We start from the raw sequence: 18,125 nt of genomic DNA, 5'->3' as shown, positions 1-18,125 counted from the left end.
GATATAACGGAAGCAAACACTTATACACAGATTATAAGGATTATTATTATTTTGGTCCAACTTTTTTTTCCCCCTTAATCATAAAATACAAGGCAATGCAAGCAAATCTAAGGAGGAAAGTTAAGAATCCACCTACCATCTCACCACTTAGAAAGAGTCACATTTGGGTAGATTTTCTACAGTTTTAGTTTCTCAGAAAGACAGTGAAAACAGGATTTTCTCTCTTCCTGTGGAAGAAGTGTAAGCCTGCTTTTCTCCAATCAGTACTGTCTTCTAAGGATTCTTAACTTTAGAATATTGCAGAACATTCAGGGAACCCATTTTTAAGGAAGGATTTACAGCCAGGAGGATTCTTGGGAGAGGGCATCCCTTACGTGTGGTGGTAGCATCGAGGAGAGAGAGTGCCCATTCCTTTCCTGGCAGGCTCTCGTGGAGGCATCTTTTGAAGGGAGTGAGTGGGAAGGAAAATGGGAGGCTGTGACACTCACAAAATGGGGTAAGAGCAGTGGCCCCTGGAGAGTCTCTGGGAGGACAAAACCTATATTATTTAGGTTAAACTCCTTATTTTAAGCCTTAAGAAACTCAAATGACCTTCTAAGGACTGAAATGCAGCTACTTGAGTTTAAACTCCTGGAGCTTTGGACAATTATTAATGTATTCACTCTCTTGTAAGGAATAACCCACTGAGATTCAGTGTTCCTTTTACTGTCGTGTGGTCTCAATTATGTGGGCGGTTATGTCAGACCCGGAATAGTAATTGATCTGAAAACCCACGCAGGACAGGAGGGTGCTCCTCAGAAGACGGAGTCTGGCAGCTGGCGGGGCACAGGCGCAGCTTCTGTGCTGAGCTTGAAGCCTGAGGGCCTCAGACAGAGGGCATGAACCTCTTCCCCCTCCTTACCTTCTCCGCCTTTGAGGTCAGAGCCTCGAAGAGCCAGGCTGTCTCTCCAGCCCTGCAGCGTTGTCACGTGCAGTTTATTTATGTGCAGAACATCTCTGACATGTGGAACATGGTGAAACAGATGACAGATGTGTTGTTGGTGCCGGCCACTGATGCCCTGAAGAGCCGCAACAGCGTGGAAGTGCGCATGGACTTTGTCCGGCAGGCCTTGGTTTACCTCGAGCAGAGGTAAGGCAGCCCTGGCCCAGCGGGGCTGGCTCCAAAGCTCCCGGAAGCCAGCCATTTCTCGTGTTCAGTAGTCCTTGGGCTGAGCACCCTGTGCCTGGTACAATTTAACCAAGGTTGAGCGCGGCTGAGAGATAAAATCCTGCTTTCAGAAACACTTCTTTACCGGGACTGTTTCTGCAGCAGTATAAAGTCAGGGTGAATGCGAGTGCTGTCAGACTTCATTTTCTCTTTCTCTGCTCTCTGTCCCTCAGTATGGAGACCTCATGATTCTTAGGCCATGATGCCTTAGGTCAGGATCCTGTTCCCTAATGCACTTCAGCCATTACTCCTTAGGCTCTTTTGTTTTCTCTCAGCATTTTAATTTTTACACCGGGCGATATTATCACCTTGGAGCCTTAGGAAGAGTCCTTGAACCTTTATTTTTCCTTCTGGCTCTGTTCTGTTAATCCCTATGCATCTGGATCCTTCCCAGCTGCTAATGCCTGTGATTTGTGCCTGGGTTTCTTTGCCACCTCCTCACTAATTAGAGTTGGTCCCTGAGGGGGTTATGGCTATGCCCTGTGCCCTAACTATCATCCCCCTCATTGGTAGGACCTATGCCATTCATCCCTCCCTGTGGACACTCCTTCAAGCTCTGAACTTGCCAGCAGGGGTTGTCATGAGTGTGCAGTACACCCTCTGTATTTCAGAGACGAGCTGCTGGGCCTCTGCTAGTTCGGGAAGAGAAAGCCAAGTTGAATACACTTGCTAAATTGCAACTCTTTGCCAGGGAGCTGTGCAGCTGCCAGTCCCCTTGTAGTGTGGTTGCCCTTTATCAACAAAATAATACTTCATTAGGGAGTCCTAAGATCTCCTTGTGAATTAACCAAGGTAATTCAGACTTGGTATAGCAGAGAATAGGTTTTTATCAAATACTATAATAATTATACAATAGCCACATGAGATGAACACCATCAGCCATAAACTTCCCTTGTTAAGAAAAATGTGGAACACCAAATGTTTTTTATTCTTTTTTACATAGGCACAAAAGAGCTTATAAAATATTATAATAGGCTTTTGCTAAATGTTTGCAATGTAAGTTGTGGGCACATTGATCTGGAGACATTCAGACTCTGATGTGTATGGTGGTATCCTAGAAGCAGCAGAGCAAGAGTCACATTTCTTTTCTTTTCTTTCTTTATGGTTTATTTAGTTTTGAGACAGAGAGAGAGACAGAGCATGAGCAGGGGAGAGGCAGAGAGAGAGGGAGACACAGAATCTGAAACAGGCTCCAGACTCTGAGCTAGCTTCAGCGCAGAGCTGGACGCAGGGCTCGAACCCACAAACCGTGTGATCATGACCTGAGCCGATGTCGGGCGCTTAACTGACTGAGTCCCCCAGGTGCTCTAAGAGTCATAATTTCTTACAATATATAAAACCTTTAGAATGAAATTTTTTTTTAATGTTTGTTTTTGAGAGAGAGAGAGACAGAGAGAGGGAGGCACAGAATCTGAAGCAGGCCCCAGGCTCTGAGCTGTCAGCACAGAGCCCGACGAACCACGAGATCATGACCTGAGCTGAAGTGGGACACTTAGCCGACTGAGCCACCCAGGCGTCCCCAGGATTTTTTTTTTAACGGGTATATGACTGCGCATGACTGCTTTTTCTTTAGTAAGCCCACTCTTCAGCACTGGTGTTTGACGTCACCAGTGGTACAAAGCTTTTCTTGATTTTATATCTGGTAATCCATCCCATTTCCTGTATTATTTTCATCTCATTTATTTAATTTTATATATTTATTTGTCTTAAAAAATTTTTTTCCCTTAATTCCTTTGACAGCCCTTGGAGCTGCTTGGGAGTTTGCTGTCCACAGTCACTGTCACCCTGTTGCCCCCCTTTTCTAGGGGCGTCACTCATCACCCCCCAGCAGCATCCCTTTCAAGGATTTGTTGTCCTCTCTTGCAAAAGAGACTATTTCATGATGATTATACTCACTTTTAAAGTATCTTTGCTGCCTCGAATGCTGGTGGCGTGGCAAAGTAGACCCAGCCCCAAGTGGGTTTTTGCAGATGAGGCTGAAAATGTAGGACTGGTACAGGAGATGCCAGAGGCTCCTGTGCCTTTTCACTTTTCCTCCCCCCGCCCCTTCCTGCCCCCTTTTTGATATATGAATATTTTGTTTGATTTCTTTTTGCAGTTATGATCCAAATGTGTACAGTATGTGGTTTTATGTAGTTTGCTTTTTAAAATCTTCATCAGTATCATTTTACATAACTGCATCAGATTCCATTGAGTCTTTTTTTGTGTGTGTTTGACATTTAGATGTTTCTGTCTTCCGCACACTCTCTCATTCTGTTATTTTACTTAATCTGGTGTTGAATATCTTTGTGCATACGGAGCACCTGATTTTTTGAGTCAGTCTCTTTTGTTTTGGAAAAGAAACATATTTAGAAAGTTCTTTATTCTGTTAACCCCGTATTTGAATATCTGTAACCAGAACCAGTTAATCTTAGTGTGAAAGCACTTTATAAACACTACGGGTTTTAGGGAATTGCAGGGTTTTAAGAAGCATACTGGCAAATAAGTGAAAAGGGAATGATAGAAATTCCTGCAGCCATCGGTGTGGTAATTGGTTCATCAAGGACATCAGTGGAAACTGAAACCATTAAGTACAAGACTGTCGGTGAGCAGAATATTCACATCACTTCCAAGTATTACCCTCCAGAGTACTTCTCAATTTCAGAGGGAAGGGTCCTTTTACAGTGGTGAAATCTGGTGAGGGACACTTCTAAGCAAGTGATCAAATATTACCTGCCGCGCTGTGGGGCGTGGTGGGCAGTACCAGCATCAGCTGTGTGGGATTCTTGGCAACAAAGTTGAATCTTAATTAAATCTTGAGGAAACAGTCTAGCTTGTGGGGCATTCTACCCAACAGCTGGCCTGGATTCTTTTAAAAAGGCCGGTGTCGTGGGAAATGGTGGTAGAATTACCCCAGAGTAAAGGAAGTAGAAGTGGCATGAGAACCAAGTGCATACATTTCCTCCTTGATTGGAGGGGAAACACAAACTGTAAAGGGCATTACTGGGAAATTTGAATGCAGCTTATATTTTAGATAATAACTGGTGATGATCAGTTTCTCACTGTCCTACTGGTATTGAGGGTGGGTAGGAGAATGCCCTAGTTCTTCCAAGGTACGTGGTGAAGTACTTACAGATGAAGTATCCCCTGCTTTCTGTATTTTTATACATTTTCAAAGGGTTCAGAAAACAAGTGAGTGTGTGTATGTGTGTGTGTTTGTGTAGGTGTGTATATATATGTATATATCTACAGAGAGAAAAACATGTACACAGATGCTATTAACGACGAATCTCAGTAAAAGTATATGAGCATTCATTAGGCTATTCTTTTAATTTTTTGTACATTTGAAATTTTTCAAAATAGAGTGTTTAAAAAGAATGGACCAAAGCATTCAGCTGTGAGCTGAAGCAGTATGCATTAGGCCTTAGTGCATTGGAAGTCTGCAGTCACATCCCTCTAGGGACGCCTTTGAGCATTCACAGTGATGAAAGGTGTTTACAGTGCTCTGCTCCTCCCTGAATAAGTTATATAGTTTGCTTCGTGAAGCAGGCACTGTTTCCTCCTCTGTGTTCGGTTTGAAGTCCAGGCCCTGGGGGCGCCTGGGTGGCTTAGTCGGTTAAGCGTCCGACTTTCGCTTAGGTCATGATCTCTCGGTTCTTGGGTTTTAGCCCCGCTTCGGGCTCTGTGCTGACTGCCAGCTCAGAGCCTGGAGCCTGTTTCAGTCTGTGACTCCCTCTCTCTCTGACCCTCCCCTGCTCACGCTGTCTCTCTCTCTCTCTAGAAATAAATAAAAACCTTAAAAAAAAAAAAAAAATTAAATTGAAGTCCAGGCCCTGCCCTGTGGAGTTCACGGTCTAATGTCAGAGATGTGGATACGGATACCTGTATGTGTTTTCAACCTTTGTTTTTTCTTTTCAATTTTTCCAGTTATAAGAATTACACCCTTGTGACTGTCTTTGGAAACTTGCATCAGGCCCAGCTAGGCGGGGTGCCTGGGACTTACCAGTTGGTTCGAAGTTTCTTAAACATTAAACTTCCAGCTCCCTTGCCTGGACTTCAGGTACTGGCATCTTTCTCTGTGTGATAAGTTACATGCCTGGAGCCACCTCTCTGAGATAGGCATTTGCAGTTAGATGAGGGTATGTGTGGAAACTGCTGTATGGAAAAGAGACCAGAGTGGGGCTAGGAGAGAGGCTGGGGGACCTTGGGAGACCGGGACTATGGGAGTCCAGGTGATGAGCTGTTGGTGGCCGCTCGGCTCCGTGGAGGAGGGCACAGGGGGAGGATGTCATTGGGTTCTTGATGTGTTCTGAAAATAGGCCCAGTAGGACTTGGTGAAGACTTGGATATGGGTGTGACACACAGAGTCAGGGATGACTCTTGAGATTGTTGGTTCAAACATCTGGAAAAATGGAGTTAGATATAGTTCCTAAAATGTGACTGTTTCCAGCTCATAGTCCAGTTGGGGGAATTATCTTATAGATTTAATGCCCTGTGCAAAGCAGCACTAAACTGGAGCTTTAGGCCAAGGTGGTGGGATATAGAGGAGGCTGTCTTCTTTAAGGAGGTGAGGTTCACACTGCACTTGAAAAATAGGGGCTTACCTGCCACAGGTCTTAGAAAAGGGTGTTTCGGCTGGAAGGAACAGCATGAACAGACGCACGGAGGTAGGAAAGAGTATCTAGCATAGCATATGGTGTGTGAGGTAGGGCTTGGCAAACGTGGGACCAGCAGGTGAAAGCCTTGAGTGCCAGGCTAAGCACTTTGGATGTAAATACCTCAGAGGGGTTCAAGTGGAGAAGTGATATGATCAGATCTGGTTTTAGAAAGAATCCTGTCAGGGGAAGGGTTGAGGGACCAAGAAAGGAAGTCTGAGGTCCACCGTCTGGAGGAGTAGGGGAGAAGCAGAGAGAAAAACAGTCCCTGGCTTCCATTCAGATGATGACAGGCTGGCTTTCAAGGAAAGGCTCTAGAGCCAGGCCGCATTTGCCACCTTGGACATGTTACATGACGTCTCTGTGCCTCAGTTTCCTTGCTTATAAAACACAGAGGTCCCTACCTCACAGGGTGGTTGCAAAGCTGAAGTGACTTAATATGAGGAGAGGTGAACGTGTCAAAGCCATCAAAGTTAGCTTTGTCTGCCTGCTCATTTGAGCATCTTTCCTCTTTTAGGACGGAGAAGTGGAAGGCCATCCTGTGTGGGCGTTAATTTATTACTGCATGCGCTGCGGGGACCTGCTTGCCGCCTCACAGGTGGTTAACCGAGCCCAGCATCAGCTGGGAGAATTTAAAACCTGGTTCCAGGAGTACATGAGCAGCAAGGACAGGAGGTATGGTGCATGCGATGGTGCCTCTGGAAGACGCCACGTGGAATGAGCAGGGCGGCCTCCGCTGGCGTTTGCTCTTTTTGCCCTGTGTGCGGTCAGAATAAGTTTCTGCTTGGAAAAAAAAAAAAAAAATGAAGTCTAGAAAGCGAGTAGAGCTCTCCTGAGAGTAACAGTTGAGGACATTAAAAGAGCCTGGTTCCAATGCTGAGGCTTGTGTGTTTGGGGATTTTTCTGTCCCAGTGTGGGAGGGAGGCACTGTGGCTGGGAGCAGGAGTGTACACACCCTGTAAACCCCAGGCCTGTCTAGGATGCTTTATTTCAAAGTTCTGCTGCCTTACACTTCATGTAACACTCAGTGCCTTTCTGGTTGGCCCAGTATCAAAATGTGTTGTCACACACTTCGTGGCTCAAAGGCCACAATGAGAAGTTAGTCATCTTGAAATGTAATCACTGAAACTGGTTTTTTGGTGTGTTTTCAGTTCTTTTCCTTTAAGGAACTGCTAAGGATTAATTTTTCTCTGGGTTTTACTATAATTGGGCTAAGTTCATATTCACTGAAACCCAGTTTTAATACATGTGCATGTATTTGAAACACATCGTGGTGGTTACCCTATTTTCTCCTGTGAAACATGAGCAGTACTTTTCTTTTTCTTTTCTTTTTTTTTTTCTTGAATAGTTCATTGTCAAGTTGGTTTCCATATGCCACCCAGTGCTCATCCCCACAAGTGCCCTCCTCCATGCCCATGACCCCCCTTCTCCTCTCCCCCACCGCCATCAGCCCTCAGTTCGTTCTCAGCATTCAAGAGTCTACGAGCGCTACTTTTCAAGGCAGTTTTTTAGGCAGTGTTAATGATGCCATATCCAGAGATTGGCATAGACCGCAAGCCTCTGTCTTGTTCATATTAGTGAGTTTAAAGTAGGATTCATGGCATAGGGTTCCCCAAGAGACCCTGAGGCAAGGATTTGAGTGCAAGTAGCTTATTTGGGAGATAATCTTAACATGTATAAGGGAGCGAGGAGGTCAGAATGGAGCCAAGACAGTTAAGAGAAGGACTCCCAGGCTGCTGGGAAGTGGGGTGGGGTATTCATTCCCCAGCTTTTCCGGCGCGCCCCTGAAGGCCTCTGCTCGAGGAAGCCAGTGGACGGAGAGCCGAAGGTGTTGGTGGCTGCATGTCAAATAAAGATGGTGGCAGCCGGGCAGTATGGTTGGGGGCGGCATCCGTGAAGGAAGGCTTCATGTGTGGTTGGGACCTGGGGTGCTTTCAGGTGCCCCTGAGGGTCTTCAGTGTGGAAACTTACGCTGTCTGTTCCCTTGTGTCTTTAGGTTGTCACCGGCCACAGAGAACAAGCTCCGGCTGCATTACCGCAGGGCCCTCCGGAACAACACGGACCCCTACAATCGGGCCGTGTACTGTATCATTGGCAGATGCGACATCACCGACAACCAGAGCGAAGTCGCTGACAAAACCGAGGACTACCTGTGGCTGAAGGCAGGCACTGCTTCCCTTGCCTGAGCAGGGCATTAACCCCTTCCCTCTGCTCGTGTTCCGCACGCATATTCTACCTGCTTGATGTGTGACGCCAGTAGGGCGATGGGGCTAGAGGATGTCCCGTCTCTTGACCCCAGTTTTGTGTGATTCTCAGCCAGTAACCGCAGCCATTAGCACAGCCTTGTGCTGCTGAGCAGCTACGGGTCTGCATGCCTGGCTCGGGAAGTAGTTTGTACCAATGCATGTGTTTCTCTTGGGGGTTTAGTTGAACCAAGTGTGTTTTGATGACGACGGCACCAGCTCCCCACAAGACAGGCTCACTCTTTCACAGTTCCAGAAACAGTTGTTGGAAGACTATGGTAAGATACCCGAATAGAACCACCTTCTCTGTCTTCTTCACCTAAGGGCACAATTTAGCTGTCCTCTAGGAACATCCGTCATCTCTGAACTCCAGATCTTCAGAACACAACACGGTACCGCAGTGATTTCAAATTCAAGTAGAGGCCGTGTGAGCTCAGGCAGGGTGTGTGACTTACATGGTCATATACAGTAAGCTGTTTTTAAGCTGCTCTGGTAGACATTTGCTCAGGAATAGACAGAGACAGGACTTGGCTCTTGCTTCCTTGTGGATATAATGCCTGTATCTGAGCACAGAGGAGGGGGACCCAGCTCTCCCTCATCACTGTTTCTGTTTAAGAATTCCGAGAACAAAAGAAGATCCCAGCTAGTGGCCAGCATTTGTTGAAGTCACATACCTGTGAGTCTGAGTAGAACGGAAGTATCTTTGAAATCTTCATTCCTCTCCTACTGAGTGACTCTTAGCAGGGCAGAGGAGATAAACAGCCTTTTTTATAGATCACTTTAAGGTCCTGAACTCTGTTTCTCTCCCACTTAGCCCAAGCAGTTTGGGTTTTACAACACGAGCCCACTTGCCAGTTGTGTTGTGAGGTCTGAGGAAGGTTGTGGAACCCTGTTATGGTTCATGTGGCAGTCCACCGTATCCGGGGCCCCCTTCGTCCCCTCAGCAGGCCCTCTAAGCACACGGGGCTTCTGCCTGGCGTTGGGGCTGCTAATATCCTGGCCCCCACGTCACCTGCGTGTCCTCTCCCCCAGGCGAGTCCCACTTCACGGTGAACCAGCAGCCCTTCCTGTACTTCCAAGTCCTCTTCCTGACAGCGCAGTTCGAGGCTGCCATCGCTTTTCTCTTCCGCATGGAGCGGCTGCGCTGTCATGCAGTCCACGTGGCGCTGGTGCTCTTTGAGCTGAAGCTGCTTCTAAAATCCTCGGGACAGAGTGCCCAGCTCCGTGAGTATTTGTTGGCAGTGGTACCCCCGTAACACATCCCCCGTTGGGCAGCAGCACCCCCGCAGCCGCCACCGCCAAGGATTTGGGCGGACGGTACAGACCGTGTCAGGGCAGTGGAGACAGCACTGTGCCGAGTGCTAGCTCTGGGGCCAGTCGGTCAGACTGGCCGGAGGACGGCGCAGTGCCTGGAGTCCCGAGTCACATCCCGTCAGGGCCCTGATTGGAAATCCCAGCCGCACCCCTCAGTGCACAGCTGCCTGGGGCGGGAGAGGCCGAGAGGGGCAGGAGACAAATGTGGAGGAATGCCTGCAGACGTAGCAGCGCAGCCAGCTCCCCCCACCTTGTCCCTCTGAGAGCAGCGCACTAGGAGGGGCCTGCAGAATGCTGTGTCCTCCCTCCGCTCGGGGAGAAGCTGCGGATGGGGTGGCGCGGCTGACGTTGGCAGACGCTGGCCAGGGGTGCGGGAGTAGGTGCCGCGGGGCCCTTGGATTCAGCTCCCGTGATTCCTGGTTGCCTGGGGCAGAGAGGCAGGGGGGTCGTGACCAGTTCTGTCCCCTACGGCACAGTCAGCCACGAGCCTGGCGACCCTCCCTGCATGCGGCGGCTGAACTTTGTGCGGCTCCTTATGCTCTACACCCGCAAGTTTGAGTCCACAGACCCAAGAGAGGCGCTCCAGTACTTTTACTTCCTCAGGTAAAGCTCACTTTTGATCACTGACTTCAGCTGGTTTTGGTTTCTGTCATCCTGAGAACTCGCAGAGACCTCAGGTCCACGCCAGAAACCATGTTGCTTTTGTCCCCTTCCAGGGACGAGAAAGACAGTCAAGGAGAAAACATGTTTCTGCGCTGCGTTAGTGAACTTGTGATCGAAAGTCGAGAGGTATGTCAGTCCCCCTTCTCTCCCAGCCACGATCTGCAGTGCGCACGCCCATGCCGGCGTGATGCCGTGTGGTCAGACCAGTGTGGCTATGGCAGATACGGCCTGGGGGTCAGTTGTCTTTGCCTTCTTGGTTTCTGATCACAAAAATTCAGTCTCACTGTTTTCTGATTTATGTAAACTCCTGCCTCTCCTGTTTTCTCCCTCTCTTTTGTCTCCAGGGAATTGTGGATTGTATGTATACCCTTAACCAGTAAATTGAGTAAACTTTTTTTTTTTGCCTCCGCAGTTCGATATGATTCTTGGGAAACTAGAGAATGATGGAAGTAGAAAGGTGGGTTAAATGCACCTCTAGAGATATGTTAGTTTGCATTGTCAGATGTATAATTGTCAAAAGAATATAGTTAGATTTTAGGATTCAAAGGAATAAAGATGCAAATCTTAATGAAATGGTAGTTTAAACAACAAAGAACGAAAATCACAGGCCACAAATGATGCCCTTGATTTTAACACACATTTCTATTTCTCTTTAAAATATGTAAATTTATAACGAGATAGCTTTTTTGTTCTTAGTAATCTCTACATCTGATATGGGGCCCCGAACCCACAACCCCAAGATCGAGAATCACAGGCTCCACCAACTGAGCCAGCCAGACGCCCCGATTAGATAGCTTTTTTATTATGTCCAGAAGACTCATCTGTTCATGTCTGCTGATTTTTGAGCTAAGAGGGCTGCATTTCTGCCTTCTTGGCTCAGAAAATATGCAAGAAAAGTAATTGTTTACTGCACCTACTCTCCCCAAGTAGGAAGGTTAGAAATATGCTTGACCTCCCTCAGAAGGTAGTTTCTGAGGGCTGAGAACTTCACCCTGACCCTGGAGATGCAGCTGTCTGTGAGCCTTAGTGATTCCCTGAGGCCCGTCATGTGCAGTGGGAGCCATAGGGGCAGAGGCCCTGGTCAGAAACCAGTCCTGACCCCACTCAGGTGTTCCCCCAGGGGCCTTGGGACAGCCACCTGCCTCTCTCAGGGACTCCCTTTCCTCACTTGTAAAAAATGGGTGGTTTGGACCCAGCAGTCTCAAGTTCACAGTGTTCACCCTCTCCAGCTCAGAAGAAAGGACAGTGACAGTACTGGTGACGATGGCCATGCCTCTTGAGCAGTGACATTGCCCAGGCACTATGCTGAATGCTTTATAGGTATTTTTTAATTTAATCACCACAAAAATCCAACGAGGTGTTCTTCAAGTGAAGAAAAGAAAACAGCAGTTAATTATTTTCCACAGGATTGTACAGCTAGTATAGTAGGAAGGGGAGCTGGAATTTGAACCCAGTCCTCTTGACCCCAGAGCCCATGCTCTCCACTCCTCTCCTGTGCTGCCTCCGGGGTGGCAGGAGCAGGTCACCCCGACTTGGCCCAACGCTGAGGAAGAATCGGAATGGCCCGTCCGACGTCACTCTGTCCACCCTAGCTCTTCAGTGGTTCCTGAGGCCTCTCATGCTCTCCTGACCATTTGGTTGCTATTGAATGTTGATGGTGATTTAAGAAAAAAATATCCTGATGCCATTTGCCATATATCTTTTCAGCACCAAATTTCTTTTGCCATCTGTCTTAGAAAACAAATCCAGGATTTTTCAGGAGTTTTATCTGAGCCCCCTGATTTTTCCCCCTAGTGCCTATTCATCAGCAAATATAAAATCATTGACTGTTTCACCTACCCTCTAGATCGTTTTGGACAATCAGACAGCACAGATGTCTTATTGCTGACTCCTCTGTGCTGCCCGTGAGTCTGCTTCTTCATCTGCATTTTCCTTTGTCCCTTTCAAATGTTTAATAGGATCTTACATCTTCCTGAACGCCAGAGTCTAGCGAGTGAAATACATGCATTGCCCAGGGCAAGCATTTTCAGTTAAAGTAGTTTTCAGATCCCAGCTGCTTCTGTGTGTTTAAAATAACATTTCTGTGCACCCATCTCTCTCCTCCTCCCCTCCGTAATTTGTCTTGTCAGCCTGGAGTCATAGATAAGTTTACCAGTGACACAAAGCCTATTATCAACAAAGTTGCTTCCGTGGCAGAAAATAAAGGACTGTTTGAAGAAGCAGCAAAGCTCTATGACCTTGCCAAGGTAAAACATGCCCTTTTCCTTCTTCTGGACTCAATAGAGCTGTCGGCCTTTTGGCATTAAATGTGCAAACAGCTTAACAACGATGCTGTGGCACCGCTCTCCTGGTGAGGCGTTTTCTGCTAGTGCTGAGGCAGTTAGTGGTATGGTCAGGGTGAAATTCCCATTCTACAAAATCCTGTCTGCCCCTGAGGTCGCTCTGGCCGCACAGGAGCAGCATATCGCACGGATATCCTGCAAGCCTTGGGCTCCAGTCTCCCTTGGCAGCAGAATAAGCGTCCATCACATTTCAATGGTGAAGCTTTGGGAGAAAATGCCTTCGTGCTTACCCTTCTGGTGGCCGCAGACATGCTGGTGAGCACTGTGTTAGGAAAGGCGCTTCGAGAGAACTCAAATAAGTACTTTGACCTGAGAACATATGGTGACTGCTGATCATTGCGTGGCTTAAAAAAGACTATATGCTCTTTCTTTTATAAACTGAGAAAAGTGGGCCAAAAGAAGGTGTATCATTCATTTTTTTAAAGTTTAAAGATGATTTGATTGAGATCTAATTAAGATGTAGAAAAATGTGCAAACATTAAGTGTACGGCTTGATGAGTTTTTCATAGGTATATATCTGTACCCATCATCCAGATCAGGATCCAGAATGTTCCCTTTGTTGGTTATTTTGTTTTTCCATTTCCCATTCACTGATTATTTAATCGATTCCTTCCTTAATTTAAAATGCAACAGAATGCTGACAAGGTGCTAGAGCTGATGAACAAACTGCTCAGCCCCGTCGTCCCCCAGATCAGCGCGCCACAGTCCAACAAGGAGAGACTGAAGAACATGGCGCTTTCCATCGCCGAAAGGTAAGACTGGGAGCTGGCTCCAGGGCCAGGCCGCCTGGGCCCACCAGCTGCGTCTCAGCTTTAGCAGTCACAGCATGTGGCCTCCCAGAGACTCCCCAGCCCCCCAGCACTGCTTGAGAGTTCCTTTTGCCCTCATCACAACCAGTACTTGGCGCTACCAGACTTTGAAAGTTTTGCTAGAGAGAAGGGTATGAAAGCATATGTCAGCATTCTAATCCTGCACATTAAGTTTAACTCTAGACATTGTACTCCTCTGTATACGGTTAGAAGCTGTCTCGAAGACCTTCTGGAGCGAAGCTAGTGATAGATGGAGGAGGGACTTCTTAGAGGTGGTAGTGGCCAGTGTTTTAAGAGCCACCTTCCTTCCCTCTTTGGTGACATAACTGAGTTATCCGACTTTATTTGGTGGAGCTCCCGGGCTGAGGCCACAGTCGTTACCTTTTGTGCCCTCTTACAGATACTCCTAGTAAAGTGACCCAGAGAAAACTGGGTTGGAGATGTTCTCCTGGGGCAGCACAGAAGAAGACTCCTTATCAAATAATCCAGTTAGGAAACACTCCCCAGTGGTGGCCACTGGGCTTTTGACCCATCAGAACCTTTCGTTCTTCCTGGAGATCTGGATGCTTGATGGAGGCTGGGCTACAGAGCCATGCTTCGTGCAGAATATTTACAGATGGATTCATATCAAATCCACCTTCAACTTCTTGGCCATTGGAAAAGAAGCACTATTTTCTACTCCTTAATTCACCTCATCTAGAGATTTCAAGACATTTTGACATCTTTCGAATGCTATCCTAAAGTTACAAATTGCATAGAAATTCATGATTATCCCTGTCTCCCCTTCCCTCTTTTTTGTCTTTCAGATATAGGGCTCAGGGAATCAGTGCAAATAAATTTGTGGACTCCACATTCTATCTTCTGTTGGACTTGATCACCTTTTTTGACGAGTATCACAGCGGTCATATTGACAGAGCCTTTGATGTAAGTTTTAAGAGGGGTGTTTGAAGTGCAGGTTAATGTATGCCCTTGGAAATTCAAAACACTTCATGGGATTCATCTAAAACAAAGGAATGTTACAACGTGCCTGTTAAGCGAAGGAGACAAGTTTGATCCTGGGAATTGAAAGGGGTTTTCTGTGTGGCTCTTTTTCTCCCCCTTCCCCTATTCCTTTCCTCATTAGTCTGAAAATGGAGAGGTTTCTCAGAGTAACTTGAAATCTCTGAATTTTATAATTGCCTCCGGAAATGTGTCTGGGAATTTAGTCAGAAAATTGGAACCAAAGCCTTTGAGTGTTTGAGGGGAGTAGTATTTTCTATTAAAAAGCCCTTTGTAACAAGTGAGATGCTGACCATCTGTTTAAGGAGACACGATGACTGATGGTTTTATCATATGCGGCCGGTGGGGCTTTGTTTTAAACAGATAATTGATCGTTTGAAGCTGGTGCCCCTGAATCAGGAAAGTGTGGAAGAGAGAGTGGCTGCCTTCAGAAATTTCAGTGACGAAGTGAGTCTTTTTCTTCCTGCGTTACAGAATTTTTCCCCACTTCTGCTGAAAGCTTTTGTTTTAGTGTAGCTGATGACAGTAGGAGCCCCAGCACAGTAACCGTGCAGACTGGGCTCTCTAAGGCGAGTCCCAGCTTCACATACCCTAGGTTGGCTTTCTGGGAGTACACATACCCCCCTCAGGTCATTATCCAAATTCCTGACTCAGAACACAGTTTCTTTAGTGATTAGACGTTTTCTTGGGGGCACAGCCCTGGTTGATCCTGTGTGGTCTGATTTACTTCCGCGTTATCCGCTTGTTCTGGAGGGACTCCCACTGCTTTACCTGTAAGTAGTTCCACTGGGTGTATGAAGCATGCACACTTCCTCCTTTCGCTCCTCTGAACTGTTTGTCTCGAGGAGCAGAACGGTGACCGTGGACCCAGTTGCCAGCCCCCGAGCCCCAGAGCCACTATCTCTCTGCAGCCGTGGGGCGTGACGGGCCTGGACATACACACAGGTTGTCGGCCCCAGGGCTTGGGACCTTCTCCTTACTTCATGTGTTTTCTCTGTGCAGATCAGGCATAACCTCTCGGAAGTGCTTCTCGCCACCATGAACATCTTGTTCACACAGTTTAAGAGGCTCAAAGGGACAAGTCCATCCTCTGCATCCAGGCCCCAGCGAGTCATCGAGGACCGTGACTCTGTAAGATCCCAGCGTTGGCCAGAACCATCGCTGAGAGCTCCCTTTCTGGTCTGAGTCCCTGGCACCTCCTGAGACCCCTGTTCGTGGCCCCAAATGCTCTTTTCCCTTAACTCCCCAGCAGCTGGCTAGACCTTGTGCCAGGCTCACCAAAGAAATCGAACGTTAATGGGGTTGCCATTAAAAAAAAAAAGTGGTGTCTGCAAATATCACCTTTTAAAAAATCAAACAGAATATGAATTTGCAGTGATTCCACAGGAATTTCATACACATTTTAAAATCGGAAGGTTAGTTGGTGAGTCTCAGCTCAGCACTTTGACCAGAACCATAAGTACTTCTGGTCAACACATGAATTTGATTCAGACCTTGTTTCTGCCCTCATCCGAACCTCACAGTGACCCCAGAGAGGTACCTTAAGGCAGTGATTGTTATCCCTATCTTACAGCTGAGGGAACGGAGGCCTGGCTAGGGTCAGGAAGCAGTTTGCTTTTGCAGGCCCCTCAGGTGATGGTGAAGGAGCCGTGTCCGGAAGCCAAGCCGTCTGACACGCAGCCAGGGCCCCTTCCCCTGCCTGTGGGGCCTCCGGCATTATGTGGCTCAAGCCAGCTCCAGGGGGATGGAAGCCTGCGACTCGCACGGCATGTGTCGTCCAGTCGATTTGACTAAAGGGCAAAGGTGCTTGACCCCGTTAAAAGTATCTTTCCCTTAACTTCCCCACTTCATGTTTGAAATCCTGCCTTCTGCCTTCAAGGGTGTCTGTGGGCTCTCAGCTGTGACCCGACAGGCACCGTCCTGACAGAACTGCTGTCTCATGAGTGATGGTGGAAATTTTTACCTCCAGCAGCGTACGTGGCAGTGCCCGGAATGGTCCATGAGTGGTAGGCCCGTCCGCGGTGCCCCAGAGGCAGCTGCTGGGTCTGCCAGCCACCCTTGGGCAGGCGAGAGCCTAGAGCACAGAAAATATACACGTCACATGTGCCAGCAGTGGCTCACTGTGCCTGGGCCTTGGCAGACGAGTGTTGAGCTGGTGGATGTTTCCAGTGCTCTGTGGGCTGCCCACAAGGCCATGGGGGCGGGGGGAGAGGTTGCTACCCCGCAGAGAGTGCAGCTGTGGCCTGGCCAGCCCTTTCCCACAGGTGAAGGGAACGGTTTGAAGACCAGCCGAATTCACATTCTCTGTGTCTTAAGCTCTCTCTTTTAGGCACTTGGGTTTTACATACTATGAATAAAGCCCTTCTCCTGTCTGCCTTTCACCCGCTGCTCCTTTTCTATTCAAGGTAGGGATGGGCAGGGTCACAGAGAGACTTCTGTGTGAAAGCCCCCTGCCCAAGAAGTGGCTTCATGGCGTAAAGCACAGAGCTGCCCATTAAGGGGATGAGTCCTCTGCCAGAACACTGCTGAAGTTCACTTACAGGAGCTGCAAATCAGGCATGAGAGCCCGTGCACTTTTAAAGAAAATCTAATGGGTACTCTCATCATAAAGTAAAAATTTCTTTTGGTTTGGACATCAGTTAGGACATATGCTTGCCAGATTATTTCATCTATCAGGTAAAAAGCATATAGCTTTCAGTTTTCTTCTTGAATGGTCCTTAAGAAGCCTAGTGAGTGACCCCTGAGTTATCTTTAAAAGTCTTGTTACTGGTCTAAAAGAGGTTTGTAGACTGTCCCTTTCTACTCCAGACCCAGTTTCCTTTCTTGCTGCTGTAAGCATCCAACATATCTCAACATGGGACAACCTGAGGCTGCCCTTCTAAGTTTCTTTATTCCGTATATAGTAATTTATCACCTGGAAATCAGGGTGACGGCTGTCCTTTTTTTTTTTTTTTTCCTGTTATTGGAATTACCCAAATTAAAATCTTTTTCCCTTCTGGAAAAGTCTAGGAATCTCATAAATATTACTACCTAGGAATGGAGGGCCCATTGCTTTTGTCCAGAAGGAAGGAATGGGAGGAGTGGAAGGAGGGAAAAGAGAAGAAGCAGGAGAGGAAGAGAGCCAGAAGGGGACTGCACCCACTTCGTGGGGGGGGGGGGGCTGAGAAGCTCAGACCCCCACAGAGGCAGGCGGGCAGAAACCAACCAGGAGAGAGCAAGAGGCTCGGAGAAGGAGAGCAGGCCGTCTGAGGCACGGGGCTGTGTCAGAAGCTGGTCAGGCGAGGCAGCTTGCCCGGCCACCCCATCTGTCTTTTGCTTAGTAGAAAGGCTTTGGAACTGGGGCCCCAGTGGACGAGCTTTGCTAAGTCTGCACCTTGCAGGTGACATGACCGTTGAGGGTAAGACTCTCATCCGCCCACCAGAAGCCTGCCCCCTGACACCGGGGCTTAGAAAATGGAAGCACACGGTTCCCAGTATTGTACCCAGACTCGAAAGCTCATTGGTTTTCTTCTCTTCTTTCCCTTTCTCTCAGCAACTGCGAAGCCAAGCCCGAGCCCTGATCACGTTTGCTGGGATGATACCCTACCGGACGTCTGGGGACACTAACGCCAGGCTGGTGCAGATGGAGGTCCTCATGAATTAAGTGCAGTGTTCTGAGGGGCTTCTGGGACTGCACGCTGTCAGTACCTCAGGCGCGTGGGCCCGCTGGGGTGGGGTTTCTGGTTTTGTTTCCGTTGTGTTTTGTTTTGTTTTTTGTATTATGTATTTTTGTCAGCACCCAATAAATTTCTTTGATTTGTATTTCTTTTCACATTCTTTTATTTTCATTTTTTTTTTCCTTTGAAATTTTGTTTAAATTTTTATTTGTGTGGGAGGAAATGTCGTCACTAGTGCTTGGGACAGAACGATAGGCT

At 47.6% G+C, this 18,125-nt stretch overlaps 1 protein-coding gene across 2 annotated transcripts in view; it reads left to right on the top strand.

Annotated features, from left to right (window-relative positions):
• NUP93 (nucleoporin 93) overlaps positions 1-17,874 on the top strand; it is a 103,372-nt gene extending 85,498 nt beyond the window's left edge. For both annotated transcript variants that reach the window (XM_039232644.1, XM_039232645.1), the window contains 15 exons: positions 990-1,129; positions 5,114-5,246; positions 6,359-6,516; positions 7,838-8,003; positions 8,269-8,362; positions 9,117-9,308; positions 9,875-10,001; positions 10,115-10,187; positions 10,474-10,518; positions 12,191-12,307; positions 13,037-13,155; positions 14,019-14,136; positions 14,575-14,658; positions 15,214-15,342; positions 17,744-17,874. In XM_039232644.1, coding sequence (XP_039088575.1) covers positions 990-1,129; positions 5,114-5,246; positions 6,359-6,516; positions 7,838-8,003; positions 8,269-8,362; positions 9,117-9,308; positions 9,875-10,001; positions 10,115-10,187; positions 10,474-10,518; positions 12,191-12,307; positions 13,037-13,155; positions 14,019-14,136; positions 14,575-14,658; positions 15,214-15,342; positions 17,744-17,854 — 1,806 coding nt within the window. In that variant the 3' untranslated portion in view covers positions 17,855-17,874. The remainder of the gene's footprint in view (positions 1-989; positions 1,130-5,113; positions 5,247-6,358; positions 6,517-7,837; positions 8,004-8,268; positions 8,363-9,116; positions 9,309-9,874; positions 10,002-10,114; positions 10,188-10,473; positions 10,519-12,190; positions 12,308-13,036; positions 13,156-14,018; positions 14,137-14,574; positions 14,659-15,213; positions 15,343-17,743) is intronic.
• Positions 17,875-18,125: the final 251 nt, after the last annotated feature.

Source organism: Hyaena hyaena, unplaced genomic scaffold, assembly GCF_003009895.1.
Source record: "Hyaena hyaena isolate Hyena2069 unplaced genomic scaffold, ASM300989v1 scaffold_68, whole genome shotgun sequence".
NCBI lineage: Eukaryota > Metazoa > Chordata > Mammalia > Carnivora > Hyaenidae > Hyaena > Hyaena hyaena.
Note: the sequence above shows the minus strand (reverse complement) of the source record. Positions and strands in the feature narration are given on the sequence as shown.